This window comes from Bubalus bubalis, chromosome 3, assembly GCF_019923935.1.
Source record: "Bubalus bubalis isolate 160015118507 breed Murrah chromosome 3, NDDB_SH_1, whole genome shotgun sequence".
In the NCBI taxonomy this organism is placed as follows: domain Eukaryota; kingdom Metazoa; phylum Chordata; class Mammalia; order Artiodactyla; family Bovidae; genus Bubalus; species Bubalus bubalis.
Window position 1 is genome coordinate 55,879,687 of NC_059159.1, and position 17,306 is coordinate 55,896,992.

General features: G+C 40.3%; 1 protein-coding gene across 1 annotated transcript in view; it reads right to left on the minus strand.

Annotated features, from left to right (window-relative positions):
• ANKFN1 (ankyrin repeat and fibronectin type III domain containing 1) overlaps positions 1–17,306 on the minus strand; it is a 190,422-nt gene that overhangs the window by 147,017 nt on the left and 26,099 nt on the right. Inside the window, exons 3-5 of the mRNA XM_006076245.3 lie at positions 15,983–16,193; positions 2,362–2,556; positions 489–602 (exon numbers count right to left, since the gene is read on the minus strand). Coding sequence (XP_006076307.1) covers positions 489–602; positions 2,362–2,556; positions 15,983–16,193 — 520 coding nt within the window. The remainder of the gene's footprint in view (positions 1–488; positions 603–2,361; positions 2,557–15,982; positions 16,194–17,306) is intronic.

Here is a 17,306-nt window from a genome sequence, read left to right on the forward strand (position 1 = left end):
CCAGGCCCAGTTGCCACTGCTTCACTGGGGCCTTTCCAATTCTATCATTTAACCATCCCTCCTCCTTCTCTGACCTCCAATATTATTGTTGTTTTAATTATCAACCCTAGTTACCTGCTATTACAGCTACTAATTCATATGCCCCCTATTCAGTATGTGCTATATCTTTAACCTCTGAGCCCTGTAGACAGAGGCGGCTTCTTTAGCGTGTCCTACTCAGAACTGTCCACAAGTGAATGCTCTACACAGAGGAGGTGCTTGCTCTGCAAGCAAGAATGAAATATTAATACTATTAGTCTGTGACACTCTCCATCACCTTATCACTCTCTGTGTGAATGCCTATGGAAATACTTCAGCTTGAAAAAGTAAATGGGATGAAAAAAATCTTTTCAGCAGAAAAAAAAAACATGCAAAATGTGCAATTGATCCTCAAACAGCAGTTTGTATTTTAAGGAGAAGCAGTGACAAAAATATTTGGAATCCAGTACCTTTATATCTGGTTACTACAGCTGCGTTAACACTAAGAGGCTCTTGAAAGCTGGCAGTGAGTGATGTGCTGCTGGTTACCGTGAGACAAGCACTGCTTGGTGCTTCGGGGGCTCCTGGGACAGAAGGAGAAACACAAGGATCTTAACAGAGCAAATCCTTTTCAAACAATGTTCCTGTCTCTTCAAAGGATACCCTGAAACACACACGATGGAGACATTTGTTTGTAGAGCCTAATAGCTTTTGCCTTTGAGCATTTTCATTAGAAGCCTCAATGGCCTTTATTTGTTGCCATCGTGGTCTTATTTGAGCATTAGAACATCTTCTGAAGGGGTAAATAATACCAGTTAAGCCTTCTCAAAGTGTCTTAGAAACACAATAGAAGATTGGGCTGGACCAGTGGAGAGGAGGTCAGAAAGTGTTAGCAGGAATCAATATTGTAGGTAGAGACTACTTTCATGTAAATCATTTCACTGGAGCCTTTTTGCAACCCTGTTGGGTAGAAAGAATGAGTAACCACATCCACACTTTTAGGATGAGGAAACTTCAACCCAAAGAGGCCGAATTACTGGTTCAAGAACACAGTAAATATAAAGCTAGGATGAAAGTCCATGGCTTCAGATGCCCAATTCTGGGCTCTTCCCAGTATGGAATGCTAACTTGACTTGCTCTCTCTCTGCCTCCGATGACATCACATACTATTTTTCTAAGAAAGACTTTGTGGGCAAATGTCATGTCCACTAACCCCAGGTTTTAAAGGACTTCTGTTACTCAGGGTACTTTTTGACACCCAGAAGATGTTTTTTAATTTAGAAAAAAATTTTAAAATGGCATCAAGTTAATGATTTGATGATTCTAGTATTAATTCTAGTATTAATCTATCCTAAATGAGGTACAATGGTAAATGCATTTATTGAAACAGTTGCTGAAAATAATTTCAACAATTATTGAAATGCTTTTTATTTAAAGCATGTTATTAGCATTACTAAAGGGATTGTTAATATTAAAAGCAACCTTTCATTAATGTTACTTAAGCTATTTGCTTCAAGAGAAAGGATTAGGCCTAGATTTGGTAGTTAGAATACGATACTACAGAAAACAAGAATTTCTCTGCCTTTGGTGTTTATCACGAAGCAGAGGCAGATAGTTCCCAAATTAAGGAACTGAGCTTTTCCTTATATTAAACATTTCAAGTCTAATTTTTTTGTTGTTTAAATAAGATCACCTTTTGGAATAAGAGTTTAATGTTTCACAAGTGTTTGGATTGTATATGAATTTTTATATCACGGTGACACTAAGCTGTGCCTTCCAATGCTAAGGAGTATTATCCCGAAACAAAGCTTTCCTTAAATTAACAAAAGAACTGGTAAAGAGAATGGAAGTGCAGACAAAAGCGTAATTCATAGGTTGGTTACCCTTCTCTGTTGGCTGTGTTTCTGAAGGTCAGTTTATATAAGCTGTATATAGTAGAGAGTTGAAAACAACTTAATCTTGAACTTGAAGCAGAAACTGGACAAATGGGCAAACAAGTATTTTTCCACCTCCACATCTCAAAATAAAGCCACTTAGGGAATCAGACCATCCAGGTCATTAGACATTAGGGTGTAGCGGGAGGAAAGTGCTAGATGAGTGTGACACGATGGAGGGCAGCCAGCAGCACTAAAGCCTCATGGCTGTGGTCAAAGAACCTATCAGGAGCCAGAAAATCAAGCAAGACAAAAGCCCCTTTGACAGCCTCCCAGAACCCCTGCTCCAAAGAGGCTGACAACGGCCATCCGTGATCCCTCGAGTGGCAAAAAATCAGTGAAAGAAGTCCTGCTGTCTCAAACCAGGGTTCAGACTAGTTAAACGAACAAGTCCTCTGCTTATACTCACTGGCATGTTCAAAGCCTGTCTTCATGCGTCTGTAGAGTCGGTACCTCCACTCCCAAGCTTTCAGCTGTTTCTCTTTCTCTGTGTTGTCCAGACTGAATCCTTCATTCTCCACCTGAGCAGACAGTTCGCTCACCCTCTCCTGGGCTTCCTGCACCAGTGTGTTGAGGTGCATAGATCGGCTTTCCAGGCTGACAACTGGAAGGAAAGAGATGGGCTGACTCGCTTTTTCTTTCCGGGGAAACTCTGCTTTGTTGACAGGGTATCTGGGAGTCTACTACGAGTTTTTAAAAATGCCTGGGGAAAGTGGAATCTACATTCATTATTAGCTATCTTACTGTGATAAGGTCTAATTGGTGACACAACTAGATTAAATGGTAAACATATCAGTTTAAGAGATTCCCAGTGCCCTCTGGCCCAAATAGCTGCCTAGCAGAGGTCATTAGAATGCCGCTGGCAGAGGCCCACTTCTCTTTCATGTTGCACGTTCTTGTTTCCAGGATCTTCAGAGGTACAAACACTTACGGGCAAAAGCTTTGTGGGACTAGCAAGGTCTTAAGGAAAGTCATCCATGAGGCAAGTTGCATTCTGCTGAAGATGTGTTTTTGGTTTTTGCTGTTTTTTTGTTTTTGTAGAACCTGATGAAATCTTCTGTTTTTATACTCTTTCTAGCTCATAGGGATTTTACTTAGTGGTAATTTTGTTATTGTTAGTCAATTTATTTATTGCTAACAAAGTGAGAGTCGCTCAGTCGTGTCTGACTCTTTGCGACCCCATGGACTATACAGTCCATGGAATTTTCCAGGCCAGAATACTGGAGTGGGTAGCCTATCCCTTCGCCAGGGGATCTTCCCAACCCGGGGATTGTTAACAAAGTGTTCCACTGTTGCTGCCACAGTAGAACCAGTGAGTCCTGATGGTTGGATGACTTGGGTGTGATCTTTGATCAGTTTTACCCTTTAATTGTGCTCTGACTGTCCGAATGATTTCTAGAGATGCCCGTGCCCAAGAGAGCAAGTTAGACTAACTCCTCTTGCCAAGAGAGGTTGTCAGGCTTGGTATTTTTTTTTTAATTCAGTGTGTGTAATAATCTTTATTTGATTCACATCATATTATTTACCCAACCTGTGTGAGTGAACGTTCATGTCAGTGACAGAACATTTCAAATTCTTATGTCAGATTGGGAGTCTGCTTCTTGCTGTCCAATCATGGCACTCATGCATGTGAGGGCCTGCCTAGGTGGTCACTTGGCCACTTTGGTGGAGCTCTTCCTGGTTAGTGATAAATAAGAGAAGAGAACCTTAGCATGCATAGGGTAGAGGATCACACAAATAATATAACAGAGCAGAACCAGGTTCTGCACATCTGTTACCAAAACGTGTTTGACACTCTCTGTGACCAAAACAATATTTCCCCCTGGTGGGTGGGAAAGATATCTAACCATTTTATTCTTCTAATTAAGAGGGAAAATATTATGAAGATAACACAAAGTGAAAAATTTTAGGTGTATTTTGAAATGGAAATTACGTGGTTATATATTCATATTGTCGTGTGTTAATAGGCATGTTTGCGTTAATTACAGGAAATGAATACTAATTTATTATTGCCCCTGCTTACCATCAATCTAAATTTATTTACAGATGAAGTCAATGAAAAATTAGTTGAGTCTTTTTCGTTTTTTCTTTCTTTTTAAAGTTGCTGTTTAGAACACTCAGGACTGTGTTTTGCTGCAGGTTTGTCATGGTTAATGCACGTTGCTGTAAGAGTCAATCATGTACTCTAAATACTGTCACACTTTTTTTAAAGCCTCAGTCATGAGCCATGACAGAAAAATAAACAAACAAATATAGAGCTAAAAAACTCTTTCACTGAGAAGCTACACTATGCAGAACCCCTTGGGAAGGCTAAAGGAGGCCAGAATAAATGATAATGTAAGTGCTGTGGGTGTAGGGAAGCAATGATGCTGTATGAACACAGAGGTTCTGGAGAAAAAAAAAAATACACATTCACACACGCAGGCGCATACTCCTGTGGAAAAATTGGCAATATTAGTAGCCTCAAGGTGCAATTTCCTGAAGCAGTGAGATTGACAAGTCAGTACTAAATGCTGTTAATTTAACTAACTTCAGATTAATGGTAGAGTCTGCTATGACTGAAGCCCTCAAACACAGTCTCATTATAGCCTTGCTGGGAAGGTCCTAAATATAGGCATTGACAGTTTAAAACAAATTCGTATACGTTTGTGTATTTTTAGACATAGGTTAGGCGTCAGAGTTTGTGTCAGAGTTTTCAGGTTGATTAATTGACCCAGTAACTGCACCCTTTACCCACTCCCCCCGCCTTCTTCTACTCCAAATTATGGACAAAATGGGGGAATTGTCCTTGCTAAGTCATTCAGGGAGCTTTTATTGTGAGCCTGATGTTTGAATTGCATGCATGCGTCAACACTTGGGCGAGAGACACATGATTTATAAAAATAAATTTTTCTAATACTATGAAATCCCCCCTATTAATTTTTAATATCCACAACAGTTATTACTGGTGTGAATTCCAGGTGGTATTTCAGATGGACAGCTTCTCCTGAGCTGTGCTTGGCTCCCCCTGAAATTTTTCCTGCTTTTCCTAGCACAACACATTTTGCTTCTAGACTTTGCCTCTATTCCTAGACTGTAGACTTGATGCTATTTGAGTTGTAGTGGTAAAAGGACTCCGAATCTTTAAAATAAAAGCATTCACCTCTTCATAGAATAACAAGAAAGATACAGAGAATTTTATGGCCGAGTAAGTTTTCCAAGATGGTTTAGCTACATGTGCTTCTCAAACTGGGACATCTGACTTACAACACAGTATGGTGGTGGTATTGTTGGAGTTCAGTGGGTATCTCTGAAGTCTCAGAATAAATATGTCTGTCTTTCAGGAACATTGAATTTTCTAGGCAGATTTTGATGAAAGCAAATTATTTAGAAGTTAAAACAAGCTCTTCTCTTATGGAGAAGAGTGGAACATATTCCTAAAAAAATGAAGATTAGAAAAGAAAGATTACAGATCTCTTTCTCTCTTTTTTTTTCCAGGCTAAGTTCCCAGGTGCCCCTGGGAATATACCTACTCACTTGCTTCCGTTAGAGGTAATTTCATGCACGAGTTGGAGAGGTACTAACTTGAGCCAGTGGTTTCAAACCATTTCACCAAGCAAACCTTTTATTATTTTTATCCTATGGATTTTTTAATAGTTTAATAAAACACTCTCTCTTGAAAGATTTTCTTTATTGACTGCCAAATCAGCTGACTTAATCATTTTTCTCCCTATTAATAATGACCTATATAACTGCCAATAGAAGCGTCTGTTCAGCATTAGATAATCAAACCTAACAAACTGAGTTAATGTTTTAAGGAAAAGCAGGTAAATATGATAATCATATTTAGACTGTGTAGTTTTATCTTGAGTAATGATGTGTCTGTTAAGCTTTTTGACACCTTGGAGATTGTGTGGGGAATCTCATTCCTATTTTTTCTACCCAGAATGAGAACGTTTTCAACCCCCTTATTTTTAAAGATAAACTGATATCCAGGGAGGTGGGATGATGTTCCAACTTAAAAACCTTCAACTCGGTGAACTTCCTCTAAACCCAAATGGAATGCAGATCAACCTATTCTTTATGTATTGCTCTTTTCTAAGTGCTATCTATTTGGCACAAGATTGGTGAGCTTATGTTGGTGGTTCGTTTGGACAGAGAAACTAGAAAGGTTAGCGTCTATTCTGTGATCAATTTTCCTGCCCGTGACTTCCCTTCTTGGATCCATTCTCCTTTTACTTCTACTCTCTGGATATTTTCCCCTTGAGTCCGGAACTCCGGGACCTGTTTGCGAGGTTTGGTCTTTTCACTCTTACTGCAGTTGATCCCTTCTCCAGTCAGGCAACTATCCCTCTGTGCAGACATAGCCAGCATAATAGAGGGTCTGTGAGTGTGTGGTGAGCGGTTCGGCTGGGGCAAGACCACTTGGCTCCTGAAATAGGCTCCATGCTATTGTGGTACTTAATTATCAACAGCATTTCTACCACCCAGTGTTTCTGAGTGGGTATTTGTTCTAAGACCTGCCCAGCTAATTAACTGCTGGGGTGGGAACGGGGGGAGGGGCAGGAACTTGGTGTTCAAAGAATACAATTACGGTTACTGTTTAAATCCTGAGATAAGTAATAATCAGACCGAGTGGATTTTCTTCACCATCAGAATCTAACCTACTGATTGGCAACTACTTATTAGCCTTAATTTTTTTTCTTTTACCTTGCAATTGGTGAATTGGGGCCTAAATTGCTTAAAGCTTGAAAAATATAAAAGAGTAAAATGTAAACTAGTTTTAATTTTTTATTGACACTTCCAGGGAATGATTCATTTGGCTTACTTAAAAAAATACACTTGCCCATTACTAATGATACGCTATTTTGCAATGTAGTGATAACTTTTCTATTGTCATTGGCATTTCCCTTGTTTCCACTGGTGAGAAATACGGGGCAATAAGATAATCATTTAAACTCAGTGGTAGAAGGATGTTTACCACTAGCCTTAGGTGCCTCTTCCTATAGTACCCTTGGTTCTGTATGATTTTCTTCATGAGGGGAACTCATCACTCACCAGTAACTGTACACGGAAGACTCTCAATTAGCACAGGTTTATATAATTTTTATTAAACCCATTGGTCTGTGTTATACTTAAGAGGCACACAAACATATATCAAATACTTGTTTTTATAAAATACCTTGTGTTCTTCCATCAAAAAATAAAAATCTCTTGCCCCAGATACAAATGCTCTGTTTTAGCTTCCATTCAAAAATATATTATATACTCAGTGGTGTCAATTTCAACCCTATCTTTAATTTCAAAGGAGAAAACAAGGTCACTTATGTATAAACCTTGCATTGTAAGCCAATATCCTCTGAGCAACCAAGAATAGCAGTTAATAAAATTTATCTTTGCTGATCATAAATGACTTGTGATTTCTAACAACCTCACAGCTGACTTGTTTCCAGCTAGGAACGTCAAAAGAAGTAATATAGAGATATTTTAATAATTAAATGTTTTTTAATTAAAAAAACTCAAAACATAAGTTGCAATTTACCTGTCTTAATAAGATTCAGGGCTCAAAATTCACTTGGGTCTCAACCCCTCGTCTTATTTTCAGGTTTTCCCAAGGACTTTGAGAGTGTGATTCCCAAAACGTTTTAGTGATTTGGAGATTGAACGTTTCATTTCAATTACTGTGAACTTTCTTCTCTTAGAACTCATTACAACTTGGACATGGGGCTCTGGAATGTTTTTCTCTGCTACTTTCAGCAGAATGTGGACGCACAAAGTCCACATTATATAGCGTAAGTTGTAATTGTTGCTCTTTAAGAAGCTAGAGCTATTGACATAGAGAGATTTTCTGCCCACCTCTCCCAAACTCCAAGGGGCAAATGGACATTTTCTCTGAAACAAACACACAAAATAATTGCAGAACTTATTTAGAAAATCCAAAGCAGATTTCTCCATAATGTCATAGAGGGGTTAAAGATGAAGTAAGATAGCTGTAACTTCTGCTGATTTTTTAGAGCTGTCCAATAGAAATACAGTGTGTTACATCATTTAAAAATTCCTAGTAGTGACAGTAAAAAAGCAAAAAGAAATAGGTGAAATTAATTTTCATGATATATTTAACTTAATAGATCCAAACAGTATCATTTCAACATGGAATCAGTATAAAATTATTAATTATATATATATGGTATTTAAACCCTAAAAATTCATTGTAAATTTTACATTTAAAACACATTTTAATTTGGACTGGACACATTTCAAGTACTCAGCAGTCGTATGTCTATGCCTGACAGTGTAGTTTTAGAACACAAAATCCTACAAACTTTAAAAAGCGCTTATATTGGACAGTGTTTTCACAGCACAGACCATACAACAGATGGGTAAAATAGTTAAATTCTCTACCAGAAAATCCTGGCTTGTTTTATTTTGTTTCTGAGAGTTATATTGGCTAACAATTTATTTGACCATTTACCATGTGCCAGGGAAATGTTTTAAACCTATTGCGTTTAATTCTCAATGGTCTTAGATAGGTAGTAGAGGAGCCAGCCTTTAAGAGACCCCTTAGTGATCTCGTTGTCCTAGTTTTCACACCTTGTACCAGAGCTGATCTGCGCTGGACATCAAGATCAGCAAGATTCAGCAAAAGTGATAACATATCGCCTCTGGTGTTAGGTTACAAAAGAGACTGGTGCTTCCATCGAGGTTGGTCTCTCTCTCTCTTAAATAATGTCCTCTGGGGGAAGCCAAGGAGAAGGCAATGGCACCCCACTCCAGCACTCTTGCCTGGAAAATCCCATGGATGGAGGAGCCTGGTGGGCTGCAGTCCATGGGGTCGCTAAGAGTCTGACAAGACTCAGCAACTTCACTTTCACTTTTCACTTTCATTCACTGGAGAAGGAAATGGCAACCCACTCCAGTGTTCTTGCCTGGAGAATCCCAGGGACAGGGGAGCCTGGTGGGCTGCTGTCTATGGGGTCGCACAGAGTCGGACACGACTGAAGCGACTTAGCAGCAGCAGCAGCAGCAGCAGCAGGGGAAGCCAATTGCCATGGTAGGGAGCACTGCAATGCAGAGGCGCATACAGGAAGGAACACAGGCCTCTCACCAGCAGTCACTTGAGTAAGTTTGGAAGTGGATCCTCTGGCGCAATCCTGTCTTTAGAGCAGAGCAGTGGTTATGTTGGTTGAATTGAGGGACAGAAGCCTGGACAGTGAGTGTGTGCATGTGCACATGTGGTGTTGGGTTGGCCAACAAAGGTATCTTTATACCTTATGCATGTTTTAATTTTGGGAAAGGAGAATACATTCAGTGTTGCAGGAATATTTAAAAATTAAAAAAAAAGAATGAAAGAACAGTTATCAACTCTTGAAAAGCAAGTGACTGGAACTTAGGCTATAGACACCTGATGTCTCAAAAATTATTTGGAAATAAAAGAGGTAAATTCACTTGATATTTAGTAAAATTATTCCCTTCGAAATTAATAAGGTACTCACACCCTTCAAAAGAAGTAGAAGTAGTCTTGGGATTTATTCAGTTCAACTAAACACTATTTATCAAGTGCCTACTCTTTGATGGGGATGGAGTGACCAATGAGACAAATTTTGCTCTTTGGAGTTTACATTCTAATGCAGAGGAGAGAGAAAATAAGGAAATCAAAACAGTGAGAAAATACTGTATAGTGATTTCAGTGCTATGCAGAAAACTAAAATAAACTAATGTGATCAGAAGTGGCTTTACTTGCAGAATAAACTCTTAAGACTATGTACAACTCTATGCCACCCAGTTCCTCTCACTCAAGCATGGAGGTCAACTGCCCAGGGAGGGTGGCCTGAACCCAAGCAAGCTTGCATAAGCCATACATAAACCTTTGTGGTAAGTTCACTGAAATTGGGGGAGGGTATTTTTGTTACTACAGCAAAGTCTAGCCTAATACACTTATTTACATAAAAATGAAATAGGTAAAATCTTGTTTAAAAAAATGGCCTCCCATGCCCAAAACAGTGGATATGGAGAACAGTTCTTGCCTTACATCCTTTTTCTATATACTTTCTATCGCTGCTCCCAACATCTTTAAATTGCTAAAAGAGACTAAAGATCCCTGTAAACTCAAGGTGAAAAAAAAAAAAGAAAGAAAGAGACTTTAGACCTTGGACTTGGTGGCCAAAGAAAGCCTCTCTTGAAGATGTGAAATTTGAACTGAAATGTTAAGAAGGAGTTGGCAATGTAATGATCAAGATTAAAAGCACTCAATCTTTTCAAGCATGGAGAATAGCCATACAAAGGCCCTCTAATAAGATAGTGAGGTGTGTTTGAGGAATGGAATGGAGGTTTGCATATCACAGGTGAGGGCTGAGCAGTATGGGATAAGGTTTGAGGAGGAGCAAGTTCATAAGTCATGGTGATGGTTTGTACATCTATTTTAATGAAGCAGACAAAAATATCTGGGGACACATTCTAGAGACCGGCTTAAGCCTTGTCCTTTACATAGTTTTAATGGTTGAAAATCATTGTCTTTTGGGGGTGGATTTGATTTCAGGAAACCTTTCTAAATCATTGGCAGCCACGTCTGGTAAACAGGGAGGGTGATGACGCTGAGCAACGCTGTTTTGGAACAAAAATCAGGTGTGACTCTAAGCAACGAGTCAGATTTTCTCATAAACTGGCTCTGAGGACAAATCTAAAAGTGTTTAGAGCAATGGCAGCCCTGTTGAAGCAAGTGTGGGGTCTCCCATGAGGACCCCGTTACAGGATAACATTCGTGCGGATTGTAGACTTTCTGGTGTGTTTGTTTACATAAAGCCAGCCTCATTAGTTTATAGTCACACCTCTTAGACGTGCCCTGAACCAGTCCCAGCAGCAGCATGGACCCTCGACTACTGCAGAAGCGAGTGGTGCATCCTGACAAGGCTGCCAAATTTTGACATTGGTGTCTGCACCACACTCAGATGACAGCTCGTCTGAGATTGCGTTTTAGGAAGTAACTGAACATAACTAATTCTGGGAGACGTTTCCTAGTGCCACAGGCAGTACCCAAGGGAAGGCAAGAGAGAGGAGTTCACAACGGAATGCAGAGAGGGAGGAGAGGGTCTGGGCAGAAGGGAGAATGCAGCTATAGGAAAGGGCAGAAAGAAGAACAGTCTGCCATGTTATTAATCAGTGTAAAAACAAAAAGTCAGGCTATGTCTGCAACCAAATTTCAAAACAGTGCCTGGAAGACACAGTAATGGCAGCCACAGAAAGTTCCCCACAGTGTAAATTACTGGAAGACAAAGTCTTCTTCATGCACTGTGTGTGTGAGTGCTCATGTATGTGTGCTAAAATTCAATACCTGTGATTCCCAACAGCATAAGACAGGTCTTAACATTTCACCTGAAAATTTCTCAGCTCCTACTGTGTGCCAGGGGTTGGGATCAAAAGATGAGATAACATTCATGTGAGTGGGCAGATTTGCATATGGTAGGTGTCCAAAAATAACTAGTTTCTTTATGATCACTGTTTATACAGCCTATGCTGTGCTGTGCTTAGCCACTCAGTCAGGTCCAACTCTGCCTGCCAGGCTCCTCTGTCCATGGGGAGAGACTAAATGATGCCAAGTAGGTAGCAACCTCAGAAAAGCACCGATGATTCAGTAAACTCCTCTGGAGACTGTGGAAGTGTGAGTCCAAGGGGAGGGCAGGATATGAGTTGGAATAAGGGAGGGGTTTATGACAGGGGACTTTCAGATACGGAGCAAGTCTTTCTCAGATAGCAGTTGTTCAACTGAGTATGTGTTATAGCAAGGGGGATACTCAGTGGGTGAAAAAGTCAAAGAGATAGTCCCCAGGTATCCTGAAGTACCTCTGTGCATTAGTTTTCCTAGGTCTGGTCCTTTGAGATTCTGGGCCTGTTTCCTAAGCTCGGCACACCTATGTGGGATTCTACTTCAATAATGGCTGATGTTTTCTTCTAGAAGGAATGAATATTACTTTGTGCTGCTCACCTAAAGGTGGGAGGAACAGAAAAAAGTTGCCAAATAAAGACAGTTGATTCATCTAACGAGCAGGCTGAAGTTCTGTATATATTTAACCTTGGGGCAGTGTGCAAATTTGGGTGGCCGCTTCTGGCACTTCGCTTACGAATAAGGAAATGTACATGGCTGAATTTCAAGCCATGTTTATTAAGAACAGCTCCATATAGCTCTATGAATTGAGGGGTTAAAATCTGGACAACATGCCTGACCAATGGCTTAGGAGGTTAAGTCCCCAAACATATCTGTGTTTTTGTGATTCCTGTTTTGAAATGGAGACAAATACAGAGGACTTTCTTCTGCATTATGTTGAAATCTTTGGTTGGCATAGTGAAAAGAGTATTGGGCTGTTTTCAGAAGGGAACACACAGGGGAAGGGAAGACAGAAATTTTACCCTATTAGAAATCCTGAATATTTGACAGGCAATAGAAGATGGACAGGCAGAGGAGAGTCAGTGAAGAAAGGAACTGAATATCCACATTGTGTCAGGAAGTGGGCTAATACTTTTCTACAAATACCTAAAACATTTAATACCAAATACTAAATACATTTAATACTAAACACCAAAGCATTTAATATAGAAGATCAGGGTTTCAAATTGTGGGTCCACCACTTATTAGCTTTGGAGCACTGGATGAATTATTGGTCTTTTGTTATTTTGGGCAACTCTCATCTCACAAACCAGTGGTCAGGATCACATGTAAGCAAAAGCATTTTCGCAATGTGTAAAATACTCTAAGAACTGAAGACCTCATTGTTAGTATTATTATTTTTACTCTTCTATCCTGCCTCTACTGCTTCTGTGGAACGGTTTGCAACAGGTGCTTACTTACCTGGTTCTGGCTGCCAGACTGTTTTTCTCATGGGCTGACTCATACTCACGCACAGAAGCAATTTGATTTCTTTTATACTTGATACATAAAGTGAATTAAAAATCCCTGAAAACAGATTGTGTTCTTCTATCCTGCTTTTTTTCCCACAGAAATAGCAGCTCAGGGCACAGAACAGAACAAAGAAACACACAGTGGAATTTTAGCAAATAGCAAAAAGGGAAAGGGAAAGGGGCCTAGTGGCCACAGCCTTCCATCCTGGTTACTTGGAAAGACAGTAAATTTGCACAGCAGGACCCCAGGTACGGTATCCCACACACTTGGACTTCAATCCTTGACACCCTTATTCATTTGCTCGATGTGTGATCTTTGGTCAGTCACATAACCTCTCAGAATCACAAATTCCTCGTCTTCAAAATGGAGTTAATAACATTATCCTGAAGGGCCAGTGTAAAAACTGGAGAGAATGTATGTGGAGATTTCATAGGCCCTCAATCAGTTGTCCTTTGCCATTCTTACACATGTGGGAGTCTATACATGATCCTGTCTCTTTAACTTTTTGGGTGGCCGAGGTGACTTAGGTATCATATTTCCCAGAGGCTAAAAGCTGGGTTTCTCTCTCACTATCCTTTACAACTTGGTGATGATAATGTGGTTATCATCGCACAGGGAATGAGGAAAAACCAGGGATCTTTTCAATGAATTTTCTTTTGGTTTAACTAGATATTTAGTACTTGGGTTCTTTTATGGAGATTTAATTATGCACAAAGGGGATTGGGGGGGATTGGGAGTCTTACTGGTTTCGTGGAAAATGCAGACATTTTTTGTAGCGTCTCAGGTAAGTAAGAGTAATGTTTCATCCAGCTCAGTGCAGGCAACATCTGGATGAATGGTCTCCTTGTTCCTATAGAATGGGGCTCAGTCTGCATTCTCTGTGTTCAGACCCCTTGATTCTCTCTCCACTGCTCTCTCACTGGATCTTTGGGACAGACATTATTGCAACATAAATTGGAAGGCAGCAAATAAACCTTTCTCATTTCTTCCATCCTTCTTTGCCCATCCATCCAAATCCTCCAGTTCCACTAAAAAGAAGCGGCACTTTTGACGAAGGAGCTCTTACTGAAGAGCCCCATGCTACTGAACCCAAATCCTCATTCTTTTTGACATGGATGTGGTGAGCTTAGCATTTTTAAAAGAAAGAGTTTTCTGATACAAGGATCTGCCTCTGTACCTAGTCTTTGGGTGGCGGGGTTTTATGAAATTTAGGAGCATAGATGTGACCTCTAATTATATATTTGTTGCTTCTCTTTCAGCCTTCTGGGTCTCACCACTTGGAAGTGAGTGAATCAGTATTAGTCAAACTAACAATTTGATGAGTTTACTTTTTTCTTTTAGGAAACATAAAAACGGTGGCTCAGAGCCACTGTGGTCATTGGGTCAGAGAGTTTGCACCTAGGGGAATGTGAGTGCCTACCTCAGAATGTTGTGTGAGGATTAAAGGAGTCAATACATGTAAAGTGCTCAGAATAGTGCCTGGCACAGGGCAAGGGCTGTGTGATTTTATCCCATCCACTCCTGGGCAGGGTCGATGGCCCCAGAGCAGCTCCCTTTGGCAAGTACTATCAGTTCTACTTCAAAATACATTCAGAAAGAAGCCATTCACAAAAGATCACATATTAAATGCTTCCATTTATGTGAAATGTCCAGAATAGGCAAATCTATAGAAACACACAGTAGTTGTCCAGGGCTGAGAGGAGTGGGCAGTTGGGGGTGTGATAGCGGAAGGGTATGGGGTTTCTTTTGGGGTGATGAAAATGGTCTAAAATTGATTGTGATGATGGTTGCACAAGCCTGTGCAACTAAAAATCTTTAAATTATACATGATAAGTGGGTGAATTATATGGCACGTAAATTATATTTCAATAAAGCTGTTAAAAAATCCATCCAGAATTCCACCCCTACTCACCATCAATGTCACTACTGTGCTAATCCAAGTAACTGGCATCTGTCTCCTGGACCATTAGAAGGGCTTCCTAGCTGGTTTTTACAATTTCACAATTACTCTCATCATTGTGTCTTCTCTGCAGAGCACTGCAGGGATCTTTTAAAACGTAAAGCAGAATGTCTTTCTTTTTTTTTTTTTTTGCCATGTCATGTGGCTTGCAGGATCTTAGTTCCCTGACAGGGATTGAACCTGGGCCCTAGCAGTGAAAGTGTGGAGTTCTAACCATGGGACTGCCAGGGAATTCCCCAGAAGGTGTCTTTCATCTGCTTAAACTGTTTCACTATGTCTCTATCACACTTACAATCAAAGTGAAGCATCTTGCCGTGGCCTCTCTAATCCTGAAGGATCTGGTCCTGGTGACATCTCCCTCAGCCATCACTCTCCCCTGTGTTCATTTTGCTTTAGCCACTCTGGCCTTCTTGTTCTTCAGAAACATGGCAGTCTCATTCCTGCCTGCCTCAGAACCTTTCTACCTGCCATTCACTCTGCCTAGATTTAGCCCCAGATCTTCTCATAGATCATCCCTTGCATCATCTAGGACTAGGAGCACGTGTCACTACACCAGAGACACTCCTCTTGCCCAACTCTATTAAAATAGTCCCACTCTATCCATCTCTACCCATTCATTCACTTTATTTCTTCTTAGTGTTTATCACTATTTGAATTTATATTTGATTTATTTTCTGGCTTGTTGGAAACCTCCTCCACTGGAATATAAGTTCTATAAGTGCAGAGATTTTATCTTGCTCACCACTGCATTCCAAGTCCTTAGAACGTGGCCTTTCTTTGGTGTTTGCTGATTAAGTGAATAAATGAATGGAGCCACCATATTGACTGTGAATAGAAAGACACGAACACACACACGCTCATTCTTTTTTCTATCTCATTCTTTTCTCTGTGTATACTTCCTGTGCTATAGCCTTGTTTGGGGTATTTCGCATATCTTAAAACTTGCGTTGAATTCTTAAGAGGAAGTTCCTTTGAGGTTCCTGTTCAATACCACTGCGTATATTCTATTTAAAGTGTAACTGGATGTTTAGACATATAAGCACCATCACTATCTGCATGACAGTTTATGAAAACATGTAAAGGATTTCAGAGCCTACGGTTAGTCAATCATTCTTTCCAACGGCCAGTAACGACTACTTCCGTGGTATAAAGCTGGGGTCTGGCCTTAATAGTATATGTTTTATTCTCAAGTTTACTTACAGTGTGGACTTTCTCGGGCCCCTGTCTTCAGAAGAATCCTAGCAATGGGTACATTGTTGGTCATGATGGCAATATCCAGAGGTGTCAACCCCTCACTGTTAGGTGTGTTGAGATCTAGTTCTTCTGGTGTGTACTGATACAGGAGGATCTGCACAGCATCCATGTCTTGCTGTTCAACTGCTTCAAACATGGCTTCATTGCCCTGGAAGTTCTGGAGAAGAATGAAGTAGGTTAGCACAGTTTCATCGACCAGCTTGTCTTCATGGCCTGGCTGTTGTAGATTTCAGGGACTGCTTCAGGGACTACATTTCCACTTATAAGTGGTATGATGGTGGTGGTGGTTTAGTCACTAAGTCCTGTCCGATTCTTGCTACCCCATGGGCTGTAGCCGACCAGGCTCCTCTGTCCATGGGATTTCCAAGGCAAGAATACTGGAGTGGGTAGCCATTTCCTTCTCCAGGGAATCTTCCTGACCCAGGAATCGAACCTGGGTTTCCTGCATTGCAGGCAGTTTCTTTATCGACTGAGCCACCAGAGAAGCCCTTTTACTCCAAGGTCTCTAAAGCAAACCCTGTTGGGCCCTCCCTCCATCTTTCTAATGAGCATTGAAAAGATCTGTACAATTAGATGCATGGAGACAATTCAGTATACAGTCTATAGATAAAAGCAAACATCAGTTTTTCTCAAAACAGTCTTCTGTGGAATACTGTTCAGGAGGCCATTATGAGGTGTTCTATGAAGAAAGTAACATATGGTCAAATGAAATTGGTCAATATTAGATTACATCAAGTTATTGCATTATTTTACTGTAAGACCTCTCAAGGTCTTTGCTAATTTTTTTAAAATAAATTACATTACATAATTTCTGTATATTATTATTATTTTTAACATCTTTTAAAAAATAATTTTATTTTATATTTTGGCCACCTGATGTGAAGAACTGACTCACTGGAAAAGACCCTGATGTTGGGAAAGATTGAAGGCAGGAGGAGAAGGGGACGATGGAGGATGAGATGGTTGGATGGCATCACCAACTCCATGAACATGAGTTTGAGTAAGCTTTGGGAGTTGGTGATGGACAGGGAAGCCTGGTGTGCTGCAGTCCATGGGGTTGCAAAGAGTTGGACATGACTGAGCGACTGAACTGGACTGAACATAATTTTCTGTATACTATTATGTTTTAACATCTTTTAAAAACTAATTTTATTTTATTTTTGGCTGTGCTGGGTCCTTGTTGCTGCATGGGTTTTTTCTAGCTGTGCTGCTGTGGGGGCGCCTCTCTAGCTGTGGTGCATAAGCTTCTCATTGCAGAAGCTTCACTTGT